At 39.3% G+C, this 22,414-nt stretch overlaps 1 protein-coding gene across 2 annotated transcripts in view; it reads right to left on the bottom strand.

The window, feature by feature from the left end:
• LOC100564612 (zonadhesin) overlaps nucleotides 1-22,414 on the bottom strand; it is a 180,895-nt gene that overhangs the window by 117,707 nt on the left and 40,774 nt on the right. For both annotated transcript variants that reach the window (XM_008119521.2, XM_062960921.1), the window contains exons 8-17: nucleotides 20,366-20,502; nucleotides 17,569-17,793; nucleotides 13,867-14,008; nucleotides 12,713-12,836; nucleotides 12,148-12,339; nucleotides 7,744-7,881; nucleotides 7,428-7,610; nucleotides 5,637-5,831; nucleotides 4,783-4,931; nucleotides 2,557-2,725 (exon numbers count right to left, since the gene is read on the bottom strand). In XM_008119521.2, the coding sequence (XP_008117728.2) occupies nucleotides 2,557-2,725; nucleotides 4,783-4,931; nucleotides 5,637-5,831; nucleotides 7,428-7,610; nucleotides 7,744-7,881; nucleotides 12,148-12,339; nucleotides 12,713-12,836; nucleotides 13,867-14,008; nucleotides 17,569-17,793; nucleotides 20,366-20,502 (1,654 nt within the window). The remainder of the gene's footprint in view (nucleotides 1-2,556; nucleotides 2,726-4,782; nucleotides 4,932-5,636; nucleotides 5,832-7,427; nucleotides 7,611-7,743; nucleotides 7,882-12,147; nucleotides 12,340-12,712; nucleotides 12,837-13,866; nucleotides 14,009-17,568; nucleotides 17,794-20,365; nucleotides 20,503-22,414) is intronic.

Below are 22,414 nucleotides of genomic sequence, written 5' to 3'. Positions count from 1 at the left end.
AAGATGATATACATATAGACAGAGTGCAGAGAGCAGATAACCAGAGAGAGAGAGACAGGAAGCAGAAGGCTATATATCAACACCTCTGCTGTATGATGCAATACTCAGTTAACTCTTTACACACTTGCATAGTGGACAGCAGACAGTGCATGATGCAATCCCCAGCTCACATTGCATCACTATAACTCAATTACATTTAAACAAAACTCTATATACAATCATTCCCACTTCAACAAGAGAAGCCTCCCACAAGAATGGTAAAAACATCAAAACATCTGGGCAAAGTTCCCTGGGCAACGTCCTTGCAGACAGCCAATTCTCTCACACCAGAAGCAACTCAGGTTGCTCCTGACACGGAAAAAAAAAACTCTATTGGCTGAGAAGGATATTTGTACCCTTGGCTGGAGCTGAGTCCATAAAAACTGGAAAATTCCACTCTTGCCTCCTACCTGGAGCTCGTCAACAATCATTGGAGACTTAGGGCCAGACCCTGAGATCTGGCAACTATAGTTCATTCTTTAAAAGAAAAACACAGAAATAGGATGTAACAAACTAATAAATGGACCTATGGCAGCCAAGCAGCCAAGCCACAGCAAGAGATGTGTTTGACACACATATGTTGAGTAGCAGAGAATGAAAGATTTGTCTTTTGGTGGATGAATGGGACAAATGAATGGATGAAACCAGGGCAATCAAGTTATTGTACAATTTAAATGGATTAATTGCCTTTTACAATGATTAAATGGTCAATTCATTGATTATAAATACATTTATGTACGATCAGCATGTCACGATAGGCTGCACTTTTGATATACTGAAACGTTTTACAACTAGGCAGCTTCAAGAGCAAACAGGTATGCCTTAATTTCCAAGCCCCGCTAATTAAAATTTACCGCCATCTGTTGAATAAAAAGAAAAGCCTTAAAAACATGTCTATGTGCTCAGGCTTTTAACAAATAAATGACAAAGACGGCCCGGACTGATGTATGGATAAAGCACGAGGATATTGGATGAACGGATTCTAACCATATGTTTTATATTTTATACTGTATTCAATTGTTTGTAATAGATTTTATATGCTGTTTGATTTTAATGATGTGTCGGCATCGAATTGTTGCCAATTGCATGCCGTCCTGAGTCCCTTCGGGTGAGAAGGGCGGGATAGAAATATTGGAAATAAATAGATAAATAATAAATAACTAAGCTTCAGTTGATTAATTTGCTGATTAAGCCAATTAGGTCTTGAAACTCTTGTAAACAACAAAAGCAAAGGCCTACCAAGGGGCTGTTTATTCTTACAACAACAACAACAACAACAACAACAACAACAACAACAACAACAAACATTTCTACACAAAGCCCAACTCTTCATATACAAGTGGGACTACTGAATTCATGGGGATTTGGTTCTGTGTGTACAAAAAAGCATGGACAATACAAACACCATATTATTAAATATTGGAGACCTGAATGTACACATGTCCACGCCCATGTTACTACCGTTGTTAACATGGGACACTGTGATGTCTCAGGGACCTTTGGCCCATGACCCCGCAGCCATCATAGATCAAACTGAAGAGGAGTTGGGCTTTTTCCCATCTCAGCAAGATTCTGTTCCATTCCAGATGTCCCCTGTTGACACTTTCATGCCAAAGCCAATTACGGACGCCCTTGAAACAGAGCCTGGTTTCCTGGAAAGTGTTGTGTTTGATAGGAAGTCCTTTCTCAAAACATCGCTCCCATAAGCAGTTTCTAAGATGAAGCACGAGATTAGCGGAGAGAGACGATTGTAATTAAACCGTTTCCCTTGGGAAGTTTCGGGGAGGCAGGCATGTTGAAACAGCTACGTTCTCTGGGAAGAATTGGGGAGTTAAACACCTGTTGGGGGAAGCTCTTGAACTTCCATAAAAGTTCTGCACTGAGCTTTCCCTATCGTGGTGTCAACGTGACAATTCAAAGAAGAACATCGTCCCTTGTTTCCGAGCTCCTAAGCGTCCCTTCGGTGCGCTTACTCACGAGTAGACCGGGAGTTGTGTTTTCACTCCTGTTCAAGTTTGGACTGCATTTCAGATCCACCACGAATTACTTTGCCTAGCCTCGAATCCTTGTCTGGACTTTACTTCAAGAATCTTCCTGTGAATCCTTGCTCTTTCCCCATTCAAACTTCCAAAGAGTTTGAGTGTGTTTCGGTTATTGGATTGTAGACTTTGGACTCTAATACTGGACATGTAACTTCATTTATTTGGACTATTTTTGATCTTTCCTAAAAGGACAATTGCTTGACTATATACTCTGCATACTTTTGTTTTATTCTTTTATTGCATTAATAAAGATATTAGATTGTTTATTGGCCTCTGTGTTGGTATCCAGTGCTCACGCAGCCTAGAGGCGTTACAGACACAGTGATTCACAGTTGCTACAACTGCAGATCCAGATCCTGAAAATCCAGATGCTGCATATTCAGAGGTCCCACAGTATATTACTTGATAATAAATTCATCAGAAAAAAAATCCTGCATTGTCTGTCAGTCAAGAAGTACCTGGAGAGTCTGCTTACCGGCTGGAAACTCCCTGGTGGACAGGGTTCAGGCTGGACAGCTCCTTCCAGTGTATAATGCCCTTCCTTTGCCATCATTTGGGTGGCTGTTTTGGAAGCACCAATACAGAAATATCCAGGTTTGCAAGGCCCACTGGGAGCTTGTGTATTGGTCCCGTCACAGTAAAACCTAGCATTGGAAACAAAAAGGAGCCTCCATTGGAAAACATTCTAATTCACCATACACTGAGTTGGATGGGAATTGATCTCTGGGTATCCCCCATTCTGAAGTGAAATGAATGGAGAACAAGGACCTCTTACGGGTGATGCCTCTCTTGCAAAACCTTTTCAAATCTTAAGTGAAATCATTTGAAAAAAAACTAACTAGCTACATTTTGATAGACTTTTCTAAATGTAAGGACCTTGTTTGAACTGTTGTTTCCAACTGCATAATATTTCTCTAAAATATGATATTCTTATATTCCTTCCCTGAGTAAAGTATGGAGCTTAAACAGAGATTAATAAATAGAACGTATCAATGAGCCAATAGTATCATGTGCACCACCTGAGATACTACAGGATAGAAAGGATCTATGTACTGTATATACTCGAGTATAAGCCTAGTTTTTCAGCCCATTTTAGGGCTGAAAAAGCTCGCCTTAACTTATACTCAAGTGAGGATCCTGGTTGGCTTATGTTCGGGTCGGCTTATACTCAAGTATATAGGTAATCAAGGAACCCCGGTGGTGAAGTGGGTTAAAGCACTGAGCTGAAGATTGAAAGGTTCGAAGTTCGAAAACATGCCAATGTGAGTAGATCAATAGGTACCATCTGGCGGGAAGGTAACGGCACTCCATGCAGTCATGCCGGCCACATGACCTTGGAGGTGTCTATGGACAATGCCGGCTCTTCGGCTTAGAAATGGAGATGAGCACCAACCCCCAGAGTCAGACATGATTGGACTTAACGTCAGGGGAAACCTTTACCTTTATATAGGTAATCAGACTTAGACCATCTTATCTTATTAAAGTCTTATTATTATTATTATCATCATCATCATCATCATAAATTACAATTTTATGTAAACATTCAAAAACATTCAACCGATTGATGCCTCAAATAATGTAATTTTATTAGTATCTATATTTATTTTTATTTTTGAAATTTGCCAATAGCTGCTGCATTTCCCACCCTCGTCTTATACTTGAGTCAATAGGTTTTCCCAGTTTTGTGATATAATTAGGTGCCTCGGCTTATATTCAGGTCGGCTTATACTCGAATATATACGGTATTTTTTTTCATACGATGAAACCATTGATCATATCCTCAGCTGCTGTAAGAAAATCGCACAGACAGACTACAAACAGAGGCACAACTATGTGGCCCAAATGATTCATTGGAACTTATGCCTCAAGTACCACCTGCCAGCAGCAAAGAACTGGTGGGATCACAAACCTGCAAAAGTCTTGGAAAATGAACATGCAAAGATACTGTGGGACTTCCGAATCCAGACTGACAAAGTTCTGGAACACAACACACCAGACATCACAGTTGTGGAAAAGAACAAGGTTTGGATCATTGATGTTGCCATCCCAGGTGACAGTCGCATAGATGAAAAACAACAGGAAAAACTCAGCCGCTATCAGGACCTCAAGATTGAACTTCAAAGACTCTGGCAGAAACCAGTGCAGGTGGTCCCGGTGGTGATGGGCACACTGGGTGCTGTGCCAAAAGATCTCAGCCGGCATTTGGAAACAATAGACATTGACAAAATCACCATCTGCCAACTGCAAAAGGCCACCCTACTGGGATCTACACACATCATCAGAAAATACATCACACAGTCCTAGACACTTGGGAAGTGTTTGACTTGTGATTTTGCGAAACGAAATCCAGCATATCTATCTTGTTTGCTGTGCCATACAACGTCGTTGTGTTGATAATAATAATAATAATAATAATAATAATAATAATAATAATAATAATAATAAACTTTATTTATACCCCGCCACCATCTCCCCAGCGGGGACTCGGGGCGGCTACATGGGGCCATGCCTAGAACAATACAATATAACAGAATATAAATAGAACAACAAGTCATAACACATTGAACAATACAATAAAAGATAATATACACTACATTATGCAAAATCAGGTATGTCATGATCCTTCAAAATAGGGCAGGAAAAGAAGATGTGTGATATTAATAATAATAATAATAACAACAACAACAACAACAACACTCACCCAGGGGGACAGTCCAAACATTGGTTCAGGTTTTTCAATCCACTGGTGTTGCTGTAGGTTCCTGGAGGGCAGAGGATGGGCAGAGATGATCCAAGTGGGCAGTAGGCTCCAGGTGGGCAAATATCCCCAGTCACTCCATCCCTTGGCAGCTAAATTTGAGAAGGGATAGTTAAATCTCAACAGAGAGAAAACTGCCTTGTAATCTTTGGTGGATACAACCTTTTGTATGTACATATTATCTTCTAAATATTCTATTAGGCAGGGGTGGTCGTGATTCATCATCTGCATTCGACTTTTTAAAAATCAGAGGAGATCTGAATTATTGTCCTGTCCTGTCCTAACTCTATAGCCTGAATACTATTGACAACCCCAGCAAGAGCAGACCAATTGAATCAATGGTTTCTATGTTAGTCTTGACTCTCCATCCAGCAGCTGATTAAACATATTATCTACTGGGCCCGGGCTGTGGCACAGGCGGGAGAGCAAGCCAGCTGCAATTAACTGCAATGAATCACTCTGACCAGGAGGTCATGAGTTCGAAGCCGCTTGGAGCCTATGTTTGTTTGTCTTTGTTCTATGTTAAAAGGCATTGAATGTTTGCCTATATGTGTAATGTGATCCGCCCTGAGTCCCCTTCGGGGTGAGAAAGAAGGGCGGAATATAAATGCTGCAAATCAATAAATAAATACTTTAGTTGGGACTAACCAATAGAACTGAGGCTTATGCATGCCCCACACCATATAAAAAGAGGGCTGCAGAAAATAATCATTATTTAAGAAAGTATGGAAGGGACAGATCACCATACAGCATGGATTTGAAAATACAGAGTACATGCATAGTAAAGAACTACTTACTGGTGACACAGCTCTGCTCCAGCAATAGAACCCAGCCTCACACCGGCCACTTGGAGCTGTCTGTCCTTGGGTTGCACAGTAGAAACCTGCTCTGCATGGATTACATTCTTGCAGGCCTGTCAAGCCCTTCTTGTGGCCATAGGTGCCCTTTGGACACTGTTCAGGTTGGGAGCTGCCACTGGTGCAATAGGACCCCTGGAAAACCCATGGAAGCATCAAGATGTTGTCTATCTTTCTCGCCAATGACACTATTGCTATGTACACAGTGACAGCAAACTGGTTCTCCAAATATATATTGCATAAGAAATCATTTTAAAACTTGGACTATATACCGTATATACTCGAGTATAAGCTGACCCGAATATAAGCCGAGGCACCTAATTTTACCACAAAAAACTGAGAAAACATTGACTCCAGTATAAGCCGAGATACCAATAAAATTACATTAATTGAGGCGTCAGTAGTTTAAATGTTTTTGAATCTTTACATCAAACTGTAATTTAAGATAAGACTGTTCAACTCTGATTAAATCACTATTTTCATCTTCTTCAATGTAAATGTGTTTATGTATCCTTTTAATAATAATAGAGTGAAATAATAAATGTAATAATAATAATAAATGCAGTAAAATAATAAATGTATGAATTATAATAAAATAGATTAAAATAAATGCAAAAGTAACAACAATAATAGAGTAAAATAATAAATGTAATAATAATAATTAATAGAGTAAAATAATAAATGTAACAATACCAATAATAATAGAGAAAAATAATAAATATACCATATATACTTGAGTATAAGCCGACCTGAATATAAGCTCACCAGGACCCTCACCCGAGTATAAGCCAAGGAGGTTTTTTTTAAGCCCTAAAAAAAGGGCTGAAAAACTAGGCTTATACTCGAGTATATATATTTAATCTATATTCCTTTTTTTACACAGAACTGGGACTTCCGGGGGCTCGCATAGGATTAAAACAGATACTGATAAAATACATTTATAGGTAGCACCAGTTCAAATGTTAAAAGGTTATTAAAATAATTATAATATTGAATGAAAAGCAGAGAGAGATAAAACTAGAGGTTAAAACAAACACAGATAAAATACATATGTAAGTAACACTAGATAAAAATGATTAAACTTATTACAACATTGAAAGACACTTCCATTCAAAGTAATATAAGGCATGACAATAGATATAGTACAAAACACAATCATTAAATGGGTCTACTCTAGTTGGGACTGATCAATTACTAAAGGAACATATGAACTTAAAGATCTATTCTATGAATTCTATGATTCTATGATCTTTGTCTACTGGTAGAAGAATCACATAGTATAATAATAGAGTTGGAAGAGACCTCATGGGCCATCCAGTCCAACCCCCTGCCAAGAAGCAGGAAATCGCATTCAAAGCATCCCCGACAGATGGCCATCCATCCTCTGCTTAAAAGCCTCCAAAGAAGGAGCCTCCACCACACTCCGAGGCAGAGAGTTCCACTGCTGAACAGCCCTCACAGTGAGGAAGTTCTTCCTGATGTTCAGGAGGAATCTCCTTTCCTGTACTTTCCTGGAAGTATGAGTCTGGCCTCTCTATGAAGGGAGATCCAAAATGGGAATAATCAAGAAGGCTCTCTAGATCCTTCTCGCTAAATGTACTTGTGAAGATGGATGATAAGTCCAGACAGTCTTGCATGCAGAAATATGGTTTAGAAAGATGGAAATTTTGGTGATGATACCAATGGTACCTATACAACCATGAAGCATGTCTTCCTTCTCCAACAACTTACCAATGGACATATTTTGGGTTGGATCATAGCCACAAAATCACAGTAGAATCCTGCTGGGCATGGTTTGCACACACCTCCTCCATCCATAGTGGAATTTTCCCAGTAGGAACCAGGTAGACATGGGAAAGAGTAGGGGAACCCAGTCCCCGGAGGACAAGCATATCCAGATGGGCAATCTCCGGTCTAAGAAGGAAACACACAGAGCCAATGCATTTAATGAAGGAATATGACTTAGAAATTAGACTTCAGAAAAATGCAAAGAGAAAAGTAAAAAAAGTTGTGATGATGACGGAAGAAGCAAAGTAGGTGTACTCACTGGCTGGGATATCCCTTGAGGTTCTCCACCTTCTCTGTAGCAATATTTGCCCACTGGACATGGCAAGCATTGGTCAGCTCTGCCCAGTCCTCTCCGGCCACCATAAGTCCCATTAGGGCATGGCTTAACTTGTGAATTCTAGAGGCAAACAGAATTGGAGATGCTTCTTCATCATCTTCATCATCACCATCATCATCATGATCACCACCACCATAAGCATTATCTAGTACCAGAGAGCCTCGAAACAGTTGAGGTTCCCCACCTATATTTTTAGACTACAGAACTGAGAGTTGTCATTTATCAGCCAACCTCATCACTTTCTGGTTTCTTGGGACTCCAATTCGTGATAATTGGTACAGCCCAAACAGACAGAGTTAATAGTGTTATTCTAGTTCAGCACTCTTAAATATTGGAATCTTACACAATATTGGGGTGTCCTAACTCATATATCATCTCTGGGTGAAACATATCGGTATCTAGGGAAGATAATCATTTTATGTGGGCATTGCACCCTGATTATTGCATAATCCTTATATCCATATATAGATAGTAAACTAGCTGTGCCCGGCCACGCGTTGCTGTGGCGAAGTATGGTGGTATGGGAAATAAAGTACTGAGGAATTGTATATTGTATATTGATAATCTTATATTATCTGCTTAGAACTGGATTATATGAGGCCCCTTCTTCACAGCTGTATAAGATGCACACTGAAGTGGATTATATGGCAGTGTGGAGTCAAGCTAATCCAGTGCAAAGCAGATAATATAAGATTATAAATGGGTTATATAGCTGAGTGGAAGGGCCTTGAGTCTACACTGCCATATAATCCAGTGCAAATTAGATAATCTGTGGAAGAAACCTAAGTGAGGCCTAAATCTGCCTGTCCCCTAACTGAACCCTGGCTGTCCCTTGGCTGAGTTGGTTGCTAGGAGACCAAGTGGGCAGAGATTAGCCCTCTAAACTGGCAGCAATTGGATAAAAACAATTATTGCTCTCCCTCTAATTAGGACTTTATTTTTCTTTTCTTTTTGTTGTATCAACCTAGAGGCATGGATGATGGGTTGTGTTGTCAAATTTCGAGGTTGGGGGGGCCTATAGTTTTGTTGTTTTGTGGGTCACCATGATGCCATCACTCATTTATATATATAGATCTAACAGAACTTAGAGAAGTTTATTTTTTAACGACAACTCCTGGAATTCCTCAATTTTGTAAAGGTAAAGGTAAAGGTTACCCCGACGTTAAGTCCAGTCGTGACCGACTCTGGGGGTTGGTGCTCATCTCCATTTCTAAGCCAAAGAGCTGGCGTTGTCTGTAGACACCTCCAAGGTCATGTGGCCATTGGCATGACTGCATGGAGCTCCGTTACTTTCCCACTGGAGTGATACCTATTGATCTACTCACATTGGCATGTTTTCGAACTGCTAGGTTGGCAGGAGCTGGGGCTAACATCGGGTGCTCATTCTGCTCTGGGGATTTGAACCTGGGACCTTTCAGTCTGCAAGTTCAGCAGCTCAGTGCTTTAACACACTGTGCCACCACCAATTTTGTAGTTGTAGCTAAAAGTCATTTTTTCATGCTTTACCAGCAACATTCTCAACAAGTTTGATTCTGGGGTTGTTGTATGTTTTCCGGGCTGTATGGCCATGTTCCAGAAGTATTCTCTCCTGACGTTTCACCCACATCTATGGCAGGCATTCTCAGAGGGTGATTCTATCGCCATAGGTCTAAATAGAGACAAAGGTTTCCTCTTTCAGTATTGCTGTTAAATTAACACAGCAAGCTTTATAGAATGAATTAATATGGCCAACTGCTGACATAATGAATGGGTACAATAATTTCCTGGGATGCACTTGAGACTTGTCCTACGTTGTACCTTCCATTCAATAGACATTGGTCTGCATTGTTTATACTATCCATAAAACTTAGAGATGCCGTGGATTTATGTGCTACATTTTTCTCTTCCCCGCAGCATTTCTGTAAAGCAGATCTGTGATCAGCAGAGTGAAAAATCATAAAGGCCCCTCTCCATTAACTGATCATCTTTATAAACTTGATTAATCCCACCGAATCTCGCCTCATTTGTTTGCAGGCTATACGAAAGCAGAAAACAATCATTGCTTTCATATTGCAGCTTGTGATTTCAGGATCTGAGATGATGGCCAGAGAGTTGTGGCATTTAAACATTCTGGCTAAACCTTAGGCTTTATATTAGGAGTGGGCAAATGTGTTGGTTCTGAGGGCCAGTGTCCTGTTTTCAAGACTTTCCATCGGTACGTAGGATAGAAAAAAACTACGACAACAGTAGTAACAGTAGAACAGCCCAAGAATGGAACATACCGTATATACCTGAGTATAAGCCGACCCAAATATAAGCCGAGGCACCTTATTTTACCACAAAAACCTGGGAAAACATTGACTCTAGTATAAGCCGAGGGTGGTAAATTTCAGAAATAAAAATAGATACCAATAAAATTACATTAATTGAGGCATCAGTAGGTTACATGTTTTTGAATATTTACATAAAGCTCAAATTTGAGATAAGACTGTCTAACTCTGATTAAATCATTATTCTCATCTTCTTCAATGTCATTGTGTTTATGTATCCTTTTAATAATAATAGAGTAAAATAATACATGTAACAATAATAATAATAATAATAATAATAATAATAATAATAAATACAGGAAAATAATACATGTAATAATAAATAGAATAAAATAATAAATGCAATAGTAATAATAATACAGTAGAGTCTCACTTATCCAAGCTAAACGGGCCAGCAGAAGCTTGGATAAGCGAATATGTTGGATAATAAGGATATTTACGACTTTAGCACCAAAATATCACGATATATTGAAAACATTGACTACAAAAATGGCTTGGATTATCCTGAGGCTTGGATAAGCGAGGCTTGGATAAGTGAGACTCTACTGTAATACTAAGATCAGAGTGAAATAATAAATGTATTATTAATAATAATAAAAATAGAGTAAAATAAATGTAATAGTAGCAACAATAATAGAGAAAAATAATAAATATAATAATACCAATAATAATATTTATTTATTTATTTATTTAATACATTTATATCCCGCCCTTCTCACCCCGAAGGGGACTCAGAGCGGCTTACAAATTAAATTTACATACAATATTATATTATTAGCATAGCACAATACTGGCAATAAATTACCATATTGTACTATATCTATAAATTGTAATATTATTAATAATATTACATGTAATATATAATCTATAATTAATATAATAGAGAAAAATAATAAATGTAATAATATCAATAATAATAGAGAAAAATAATACATGTACCATATATTTTCGAGTATAAGCTGACCCAAATATAAGCCAACCAGGACCCTCACCCGAGTATAAGCCGAGGGGGGCTTTTCCAGTCTTAAAGAAAGGGCTGAAAAACTAGGCTTATACTTGAGTATATACAGTAAGTGCATGTTTGTTTTTGGAAACATGTACATCTTAAATGTTAAACAGTGTTTGTGGAGGGGGGCAGGAAGTGGTGACTAGAAAAAGAATGATTGGTATAAGATTTAGAACCAGTGTCAGGGATTTCCTGTTGTACATGCTTGTAATCACTATAGCAGGGGTCCCCAAACTAAGGCCCGGGGGCCGGATGCGGCCCTCCAAGGTCATTTACCTGGCCCCCGCCCTCAGTTTTATAATATAATATTTTTATATCAGTTTTAATAATGTAATATATTGTATATACATATAATATTGATAATAATATTATGGTATACAATATAATACTAATAGTAATACCATATAATAATATTAATTATATGTTATATATTACATATTATATAATAGTATAGTGGTATAGTTCAGTATAGTAATATATAATGCTAATATTGTGTTATGCTAATAATATAATATATTGTATGTACATACAGCTGCTCTGAGTCCCCTTTGGGGTGAGAAGGGCGGGATATAAATGCAGTAAATAAATGCAGTAAATAAATAATTAATTTTAGACTTAGGCTCAGTCAAAGTCTGAAATGACTTGAAGGCACACAACAACAACAATACTAATTCACTTGACTATCTCATTGGCCAGTAGCAGGCCCACACTTTCCATTGAAATCCTGATAGGTTTATGTTGGTTAAAATTGTTTTCATTTTTAAATTCTGTATTGTTTTTTCATTGTTGTTGTTGTTGCACTACAAATAAGACATGTGCAGTATGCATAGGAATTTGTTTTGGTTTTTTTCAAATGATAATTCGGCCCCTCAACAGTCTGAAGAATTGTGGACCGGCCCTCTGCTTCAAAAGTTTGGGGACCCCTGCACTATAGTATAGTAGGCTTTTATAGTGATTTCATTCTGTCACATATTACAGTGGGCGAGAAACACTCAAAACAAGAATACATACATCTCCACCTTGTGGGCAATAGTAGCCTCTTGGACAAGCATGGCCAGTGGCATTTGGGACAGCTGCCAGGCCTTTGGGACAAAGCAAACCTGCCGGGCACACCATCGTCCGCAGCATAGATTCCCTGCTGGTGTTTGCCTCTGCACAGAAATGGCCCACAAGGCAGGGGGAGCAGGAGGTGGATCCAGGGTCCTGCACAAAAACAGGAGATGGGGATGGAATTCTTTGATGGTTTTGTCCTTGCATGCAAGCACAAATTAATACTGCCTTCCTCTCCCTACTGTAAGAGAACAAAAATATATCTCCATTATATTGTGCTTGCATTCAAAGCTCGCCTCCTCTGCAGACTTTCTGAGCTTTCTGAAGTCATGTTGAAGTCTGGTTATTCTGCAACCACCAGCAACTTTCCCTTAGACATGTAATTACAAACCAAAGTGTTTATAGGGCTGGCATAGAGAGGTTTATAAGGGAAGTGACAGGCAGATAAGGGGTGAGTGAAATAAAACTTTGCCATACTTTATTCTAAAAACAGTTGATCTTTTTTTGTGTAACCGATGGCACTTACTGAAAATTTGCCTGTACCACATGCATGAGGAGTGATGGTTCCCATATTAGGGCAATGATACCCTCCAGGGCACAGGAGGCAGTCCTGGGTTGATTTTGCCCCTTGTTCCGAATAATAGGTTCCCCTGTGTAAAGAGAGAGCAGAGCATGGAAGACTGTTTATTATTTAAATCAGTGGGGGTAAAATCCATTAGTGCTATTTGGTTGCATAAAGGGAATCTCAGCTTAATATCATAGACTTTCTGCTCTCTCTGCCTCCTCGTCTCTCTGCGGGGTTGCTTGGTTTGTTTCATTAGTCTCACACTGCGTTTGTCAATTACTGCAGCTTTGAAAGTTGTGTAGTAACACCAACCAGACTTTCTTTAAAAGAGGGAGAAAGAACAGGCCAGGAACATAAAAATTAGCTTTCATATGTTTGTTAGAGCAGTGGAAGCTACCCTGTTTCCCCTAAAATAAGACATCCCCAGGAAATAAGACCTAGTAGAGGTTTTGCTGAATTGCTAAATATAAGGCCTCCCCTGAAAGTAAGACCTAGTAAGTTTTTGTTTGGAAGCATGCCTGCCGAACAGAACAGCAGAGCATGCAGGATCGGTAAATGTACATACCATGGATTATTGTACATGGAAATAACGGTAGTAACAAGAAATTCTTGATAGGATTCACAGTTTGTCTGGTTATGCTGGTTTATGATGACAACTACTGTACAGTATATAATAAATGTTCATTTTTTTTGTTCATTAATAAATGTGAATTCTTCTTCATGGAAAAATAAGACATCCCTGAAAATAAGACCTAGAGCATCTTTGGGAGCAAAAATTAATATAAGACACTGTCTTATTTTCCAGGAAACACGGTAGTATTTTAACAAATGTTAAATCCAGAGTTGGACTACAACTCCGGAGATCAGGGTCCGAATCTCTGCTCAGCCATGAAAACGACAGTTTCTCAGCTCAGAAAGCCCAGTAATAGATTCACCTTAGATTGGAAATAATTTGAGTACCCACAACAATAATAAAGAGAAAGAAGGGCACCCTTGGTACCATCCCATGTGAGCAGTTCATCCTTGGAAGCTGATGATGAAGCCAGGTGCCATCATGATGTTTCACGTTATGGCACCAAAGTACCGGATGGCACAGCATTCTCTTTTAAACTTACAATGGGCAGAAGGCTGGTTTTGCAGTTCCTTCTGGGCAATAGGCTCCACCTGGACAGGCCATGCAATCCTCCCTTCGACCGTTCCCAAGCCTGGTGCTGTAGGTTCCTGCTGGGCATGGAAACTGGGTGCTTGTCTGAGTACCTTTTCCAAGAAACAAAGGGACACAATGGACACAGTCATCGTCAGCGGGAAAAGAGAAAGCAAAGAAACATTCTTGTCTATGTGGAATGGAGAAGACTAGAAAACTGAAAAAGAGCAATTATGATTATGATTACAATTATGGGCCGGGTTGTGGCGCAGGCTGTTGAGCAACCAGCTGCAACAAATCACTCTGACCAAGAGGTCATGAGTTCGAGGCCAGCTCGGAGCCCCGTGTTTGTCTTGTCTTTGTTCTATGTTAAGACATTGAATGTTTGCCTTATGTATGTAATGTGATCCGCCCTGAGTCCCCTTCGGGGTGAGAAGGGCGGAATATAAATACTGTAAATAAATAAATAAATAAATAAATTACTGTATATACTCGAGTATAAGCCTAGTTTTTCAGCCCTTTTTTTAAGACTGAAAAAGCCCCCCTTGGCTTATACTCGGGTGAGGGTCCTGGTTGGCTTATATTTGGGTCAGCTTATACTCGAGAATATATGGTACATTTATCATTTTTCTCTATTATTATTGGTATTATTACATTTATTATTTTTCTCTATTATTATTGCTACTATTACATTTATTATTTTACTCTATTTATTATCACATTTATTTATTATTTATTTATTTTATTTACAGTATTTATATTCCGCCCTTCTCACCCCGTAGGGGACTCAGGGCGAATCACATTATACACACATAGGGCAAACATTCAATGCCCATAAACACATCAAACCGAGACAGAGACAGACAGACAGACAGACAGACAGACACAGAGGCAATTTAACCTTCTCCTGAGGGGATGTTCGATTCTGGCCACAGGGGGGAGCAGCTGCTTCATCATCCACTCTGATGGCACTTCCTCGCTTCCTCATTCCAATGTTGTAAATTAGTTAAACTTGCCTCCCCACTTTTATAAGTGGTACCTTATTTCCTACTTGATAGATGCAACTATCTTTCGGGTTGCTAGGTCAGCAACAAGCAGGGGCTATATTTTATTTTTAATTGACGGGTGCTCACCCCGCCACGGGCTGGCCTCGAACTCATGACCTCATGGTCAGAGTGTTTTATTGCAGCAGCTACTCACCAGCCTGCATCACTCTATTTTTATTATTATTAATACATTTATTATTTCACTCTGATCTTATTATTATTATTATTATTATTGCATTTATTATTTTACTCTATTTATTACATGAATTATTTTCCTGTATTTATTATTGTTGTTATTACATGTATTATTTTACTCTATTATTATTAAAAGGATACATAAGCACATTTACATTGAAGAAGATGAGAACAATGATTTGATCAGAGTTGGATAGTCTACTCTTAAATTTGAGGTTTATGTAAATATTCAAAAACATTTAACCTACTGATGCCTCAATTAATGTGAATGAATGAATGAATGAATGAATTGTTTATTGTACTAGCCATAGGCCATGACATCAGTAGTATACAACCTTTATAAACACTTTCCAATAAAAAATATTAAAACTTATTCAAAAATTAAAACTAGCTCTTTAAAATTATGATAGCAGCAACATAACAATGACAGTGTCTGATTTGTATCATGTCTCAATTAATTTAATCTTATTGGTATCTATTTTTATTTCTGAAATTTACCACCCTCGGCTTATACTGGAGTCAAGGTTTTCCTGTTTTTTTGTGGTAAAATTAGGTGCCTCGGCTTATATTCGGGTCGGCTTATACTCGAGTATATACGGGTAATTATATTTTTTCCTACCTCATCTTTGTAGTGATTTCAGTAGTGATTTGCATGGTGCCTTCCTACCTACGGGGATCCTTTGTTGCCTACCCTGAATAGCACTGAACAGCCTTGCAGCTTCAAAGACAGACTGCTTCCCTTTACATTATTTTCCATAACAACCGACTACACCACACCAACGTGTGGCCAAGCACTGATAGACATATTCCAGACAGGAAACAACCAGTCAGCTAACACCTCCCAACAAAGGATTCCCCCTCAGAGTCATTATTATCGCTAGTAATATGTTTAATATGTTCTTAATATGATTATTATTTTACTGTACTGTAGTACTGTATATACTTGAGTATAAGCCTAGTTTTTCAACCCTTTTTTTAGGACTGAAAAAACCCTCTTCGGCTTATACTTGGGTGAGGGTCCTGGTGGGCTTATATTCAGGTCGGCTTATACTCAAGTATATATGGTATATTTATTATTTTTCTCTATTATTATTGGTATTGTTACATTTATTATTTTATTCTATTAATTATTATTATTACATTTATTATTTTACTCTATTATTGTTGTTACTTTTACATTTATTTTACTCTATTTTTATTATTATTAATACATTTATTTTTTTACTCTATTTATTATTGCATTTATTATTTTACTTCATTTATTATTTTACTTCATTTATTATTATTATTACATTTATTATTTCACTCTATTATTATTAAAAGGATACATAAACACATTTACATCGAAGAAGAGGAAAACAATGATTTAATCAGAGTTGAACAGTCATATCTTAAATTACAGTTTGATGTAAAGATTCAAAAACATTTAAACTACAGATGCCTTGATTAATGTAATTTTATTGGTATTTCGGCTTATATTGGAGTCAATGTTTTCCCAGTTTTTTTGTGGTAAAATTAGGTTCCTCGGCTTATATTCGGGTCGGCTTATACTTGAATATATACGGTATTATTATTATTTATGACATTGGTGGCTCAACACTCTATGCAACCGAACTTATGCATGAACTTTGGATAGAACTATGTGGCCCTTGAAGCCACAACTCTCAAAATTCCTGGCCAGTGAGGGATCTTGGGGGCTGCAATCCAATATTTTTTCCTAGACTATGTTCAAGTTCATGTTAAGCCCCCGACCATTAAATAGCCCGGCTTGCTGTTGACTTATGCAGCCCCGAAAGACAGTTGCATCTGTCAAGTAGGGAAATTTAGGTACGCTTTATGCGGGAGGCTAATTTAACTAATTTACAACACCATAAAACTGCCAGTAAAACACGAGGAAAGGAATGAGGAAGTACAGCCACTAGTGGACGGTGAAGCAACAGCTCCCCCTGTGGCCGGAATCATGAAGCTGGAAAAATGTTAAATGCCTCTGTGTCTGTCTATATTGTATGTTGTTTGTCTGTTGGCATTGAATGTTTGCCATATATGTGTTCATTGTAATCCGCCCTGAGTCCCCTTCGGGGTGAGAAGGGCGGAATATAAATACTGTAAATAAATATAATATAATATAATATAATATAATATAATATAATATAATAATATAATTATAAATAATAATAATAATAATAATAATAATAATAATAATAATAATAATAATAATACAATAAAAGAGGCCAACACTTTATTCACTTTATTACAGTCAATGGCTAGCTCATACTCCTGGACTATGATCTTCAGAATCCTAGTCTCTTTAAGCCAGGTTCTGGTGCCATATTTGTGTCCATGCTTTGCAGCCCCAAAATAATGCACCAGAATAACTCCAATAATTTTTAATTATGTAAACAAAGAATTCAATCTGATTGGCTGATCCATACCTTCTGGGCAGAAATAGCCTGCACTGCATCTTCCCGATGGAGTATGGGCACCTGTCATGCAGAACCATCCCGCAGGACACAGATCACATTCCTCTTCTGCTGCTAGTCCTGTTTTGCTGCTCCATGTTCCAGCTGCACACTTGTGCTCCGTTGGGTGCTTGGTTCCCGGTGGGCAATAGTGACCAGCAGGACAAGGAGCAGGTGGCTTCTGTTTTCCGCCTGAGCCTGCAAACACACAATGATGCACAGTCAACACTGAAGCCTTGACCAGGGCAAGGACTCAAAAAAATGTTGCACTAACGGCCTCGTGAAGTTTTAGAATCATAGAACCACAGAGTTGGAAGAGACCACAAGAGTCCTTCGTGGACAACAAGTTAAACATGAGCCAACAATGTGATGCGGCAGCTAAAAAAACCAACGGGATTCTGGCCTGCATCAATAGGGGAATAGCGTCTAGATCCAGGGAAGTCCTGCTCCCCCTCTATTCTGCCTTGGTCAGACCACACCTGGAATATTGTGTCCAATTTTGGGCACAGCAGTTGAAGGGAGATGTTGACAAGCTGGAAAGCGTCCAGAGGAGGGCGACTAAAATGATTAAGGGTCTGGAGAACAAGAATCCCTATGAGGAGCGGCTTAAAGAGCTGGGCATGTTTAGCCTGCAGAAGAGAAGGCTGAGAGGAGACATGATAGCCATGTACAAATATGTGAGGGGAAGTCATAGGGAGGAGGGAGCAAGCTTGTTTTCTGCTGCCCTGCAGACTAGGACACGGAACGATGGCTTCAAACTACAGGAAAGGAGATTCCACCTGAACATCAGGAAGATTTTCCTCACTGTGAGAAGGGCTGTTCGACAGTGGAACTCTCTCCCCCGGACTGTCGTGGAGGCTCCTTCTTTGGAGGCTTTTAAACAGAGGCTGGATGGCCATCTGTCGGGGGTGCTTTGAATGCGATTTCCTGCGTCTTAGCAGAGGGTTGGACTGGATGGCCCATGAGGTCTCTTCCAACTCTACTATTCTATGATTCTATGATTCTAAGAACCACCCAGTCCAATCTCCCGACATGGAGAAAAATACCCTATTTCTGGGCCAAAGAGTTGGGAGGCCCTTTCACCAAATTCCTTCCCAAGGAAAAAATAAAACACCTCCAATGTCTTATCAGAGTGGTGATCATTGTTAGCAGTAAGGAGGATATAGAGCAGGAGATCACCTTACATAGACTGCATGCATGTTCTGGACTCTTTCTTTGTAGTGTCCATCAGTACTCCAAGGTCAGCAACCTCCCAGTTTTAAAATTGGTGCAAATTTGGAGCATTTCCTTTTTACCTTCAAGCCACACAAAAGCTTCAATACATATGTAAATATATGAAAACACCTCGTCTCATCCCCACCAGCATCCCGTAACCATTTTATAGAGATATAATTCTTCATCTTCTAGACTGCCCTATATCCAAGGATCTGATCCCAGATTATTTCCTCATCTCAGATTGTCTGACAGTGGAGACTCATATAATCCAGTTCAAAGCAGATAATCTGGGATCAGATCCTGGGATAGTGTTGTGGCTCAGCCATCATAGCCCAGGTTTCATTGAGACTTAGAGTTAGAAACGAGGTGATCGAATTCGAGGGCATTCCTGCTTCAGTTCCAGGCCCCATGGCCTTGCAGGTGCCGGATATTGTGGAATCACAGGATCCGCTAATTGACAAACATTCTGAAATCTCTCCAATGTTACCCATACTAGATGGTACAGACTTGGGGGAGAATGGAACTTTTAATCAGAGAGATTTTGTTACAAAAGATAGGAGCAAGAAACAGGGAGTGAGCAGAAGTCGGAGACTTGCTCTCAAATTGGATAATGATTAATTTCCCCATGAGAACTCTGTGGGTCCTGGTCTCCCTAATTCTTGCAGACTTGGGATTCTGTTAAAAGTACTCCTCGCTCTATTCTCATTGCGGTGTCAACTTTGCCTTTACTCGGAAGAGGTTCCAGTTTCCAGCTCCTTGCCTTGTCTCCTGAATCTGTGCCGAGTTCCCAGTTCCAGGCAAGCCGCGTCGAGCCGTGACTCCTGAGTAGACCTTGCCTTGTTACCGTGACTTCCTTGTTCCTGAATCAAGATTGACTTTGCTTTGTTTACCTTGCTTTCTTGATTTTGCTACGGAACTTTTCAAGTGGATTTGCAGTGCCTTGTTCCTGCTATTGTTTCATGGACAAACTTTGATTTCTTAAAGGAAGCTATCGAGCTTCATTTGTGGATCACAAATTGGACATTGATGAACTCTTTCTGAATTGCAATAGACTATTTCTTACTCTGACTTTTCACCTTAAATGCGCATAGACATATATACTCTGCTTTAATAAACAGCTTGTGTGTTATATTGGCTCCTGCCTGGTTTTTGGGTGCTCGCGCTGTCTTGGGGTGCAACAGATAGAGAGCAGTGTAGAAGGGACTTGTGTTAATCCTCAATGGTAGCAATGAGTAATATGACCGATTTCCCCCCCCCCCCTCCCACCATGAGAAAGTCTGAGAAAACAATATAGTTTCGGGCTGTATTTGGAAGTTACTTTGAGTAAATTCATTTAGGTAAGCATTCCCCAATTCTTGGTAGGCAAGTAGTGGTGGCTGAGAAAGGAAAGGGGCAGAGTCAGGGCAGATGTTGTGGGATGATAGAACTGATCTCCATTCTTCATAAAGCCACAAGTTCTTGTCATTATTATGACCCAACAACCTATCTTGAGTGGCACTTAAATGTTTGGACAACCTCAGGCACATTGTATAAATAAATAAGCACAGTCCCATACCTTTTGTGCAGACAAACTTCTCTGGACAGGTTTCACATTGAGACTTATCAAACAGGTCAGAGTGGTTGCTGAATGTCCCTGGAGGACAAGCATTGCTGGGAGCGTGTGGACTGGAAGAGCCAACTGGGCAAACATACCTGAGGACAAAATATTACTTTGGTTGAAAACAACAGAGACAACTCCCAGTGTCCTAACTCCATGTCTTCCCTCACTATCCAACTGTGTCTCAACTGATACATCCCTTGCTATTGTTATGTCGCAATGTCAGGGGTTGTCACAATCACCATTGTATGAGGTCCTCAGTGGTGAGTGACACAACTCTTGTGTCATGATTATCTGCCTCTTTTTAAGGCCATCAATGGCAACTGGTCAAAATGGTCTCATATTGGCTCCAGGATCAGTTGCAGTAGTTGTATGTCTTCAAGGTGGTTCCAAAATTGTCCACATGGATGACTGGGACAGTGACACTGCTTTGATAGTTCAATGGGCATAAATCTTGTGTCTTATTTAAATACAGCCCAAAGGAATAAATATTAGTTAGAGTTTTAATCTACTGAATGTATAAACTGTGTCTTAGTAGTTCATTTATTATGTACATCATGGGTTTTATAATTTTTATTATTTTCATTAGTTATGTTGTGGTTTGATGATTATATTTATTTGTATGGTATGTAATGTTTTTGTCTACATGATGTTTGCCACTTTGAGTCATGATTCAGGAGGAAAGAGGGATAAAGGTAAAGATTTTCCCCTGACATTAAGTCTAGTTGTGTCTAACTCTGGGGTGTTGTTGCTCATCTCCATTTCTAAGTCGAAGAGCCAGCGTTGTCCATAGACACCTCCAAAGTCATGTGGCCAGCATGACTGCATGGAGTGCCATTATCTTCCCGCTATAGCAGTACCTATTGATCTACTCACATTTGCATGTTTTTGAACTACTAGGTTGGCAGAAGCTGGAGCTAACAGTGGGAGCTCACCCTGCTTTCAGGATTCAAACTGCTGACTTTTCAGCAGCTCAGTGGTTTAATCTGCTGTGCCACCAGGGGCTCAGAAAAGAGGGTTAGAAATAATAATAATAATAATAATAATAATAATAATAATAATAATAATAAATAAATTACGATCTGCCAGCTGCAAAAGGCCACCCTGCTGGGATCTGTGCGCATCATCCGAAAATACATCACACAGTCCTAGACACTTGGGAAGTGTTCGACTTGTGATTTTGTGATATGAAATCCAGCATATCTATCTTGTTTGCTGTGTCATAATAAAATAATAATAATAATAATAATAATAATAATAATAATAATAATAATAATAATAATAACAACAACAACAACAAATGCAATCAAGGCCAAGATCGAAAAATCAACTGATGACCCAAAATGCAGACTGTGCAAGGAAACCGATGAAACCATTGATCATATCCTCAGCTGCTGTAAGAAAATTGCACAGACAGACTACAAACAGAGGCACAACTATGTGGCCCAAATGATTCATTGGAACTTATGCCTCAAGTACCACCTGCTAGCAGCAAAGAACTGGTGGGATCACAAACCTGCAAAGGTTGTGGAAAATGAACACGCAAAGATACTGTGGGACTTCCGAATCCAGACTGACAAAGTTCTGGAACACAACACACCAGACATCACAGTTGTGGAAAAGAACAAGGTTTGGATCATTGATGTTGCCATCCCAGGTGACAGTCGCATTGATGAAAAACAACAGGAAAAAATCAGCCGCTATCAGGACCTCAAGATTGAACTTCAAAGACTCTGGCAGAAACCAGTGCAGGTGGTCCCGGTGGTGATGGGCACACTGGGTGCCGTGCCAAAAGATCTCAGCCGGCATTTGGAAACAATAGACATTGACAAAATTACGATCTGCCAGCTGCAAAAGGCCACCCTATTGGGATCTGCGCGCATCATCCGAAAATACATCACACAGTCCTAGACACTTGGGAAGTGTTCGACTTGTCATTTTGTGAAACGAAATCCAGCATGTCTATCTTGTTTGCTGTGTCATACAACGTCGTTGATAATATAATAA

Source organism: Anolis carolinensis, unplaced genomic scaffold (assembly GCF_035594765.1).
Source record: "Anolis carolinensis isolate JA03-04 unplaced genomic scaffold, rAnoCar3.1.pri scaffold_8, whole genome shotgun sequence".
NCBI classification, from domain to species: Eukaryota; Metazoa; Chordata; class Lepidosauria; order Squamata; family Dactyloidae; genus Anolis; species Anolis carolinensis.
Note: the sequence above shows the minus strand (reverse complement) of the source record. Positions and strands in the feature narration are given on the sequence as shown.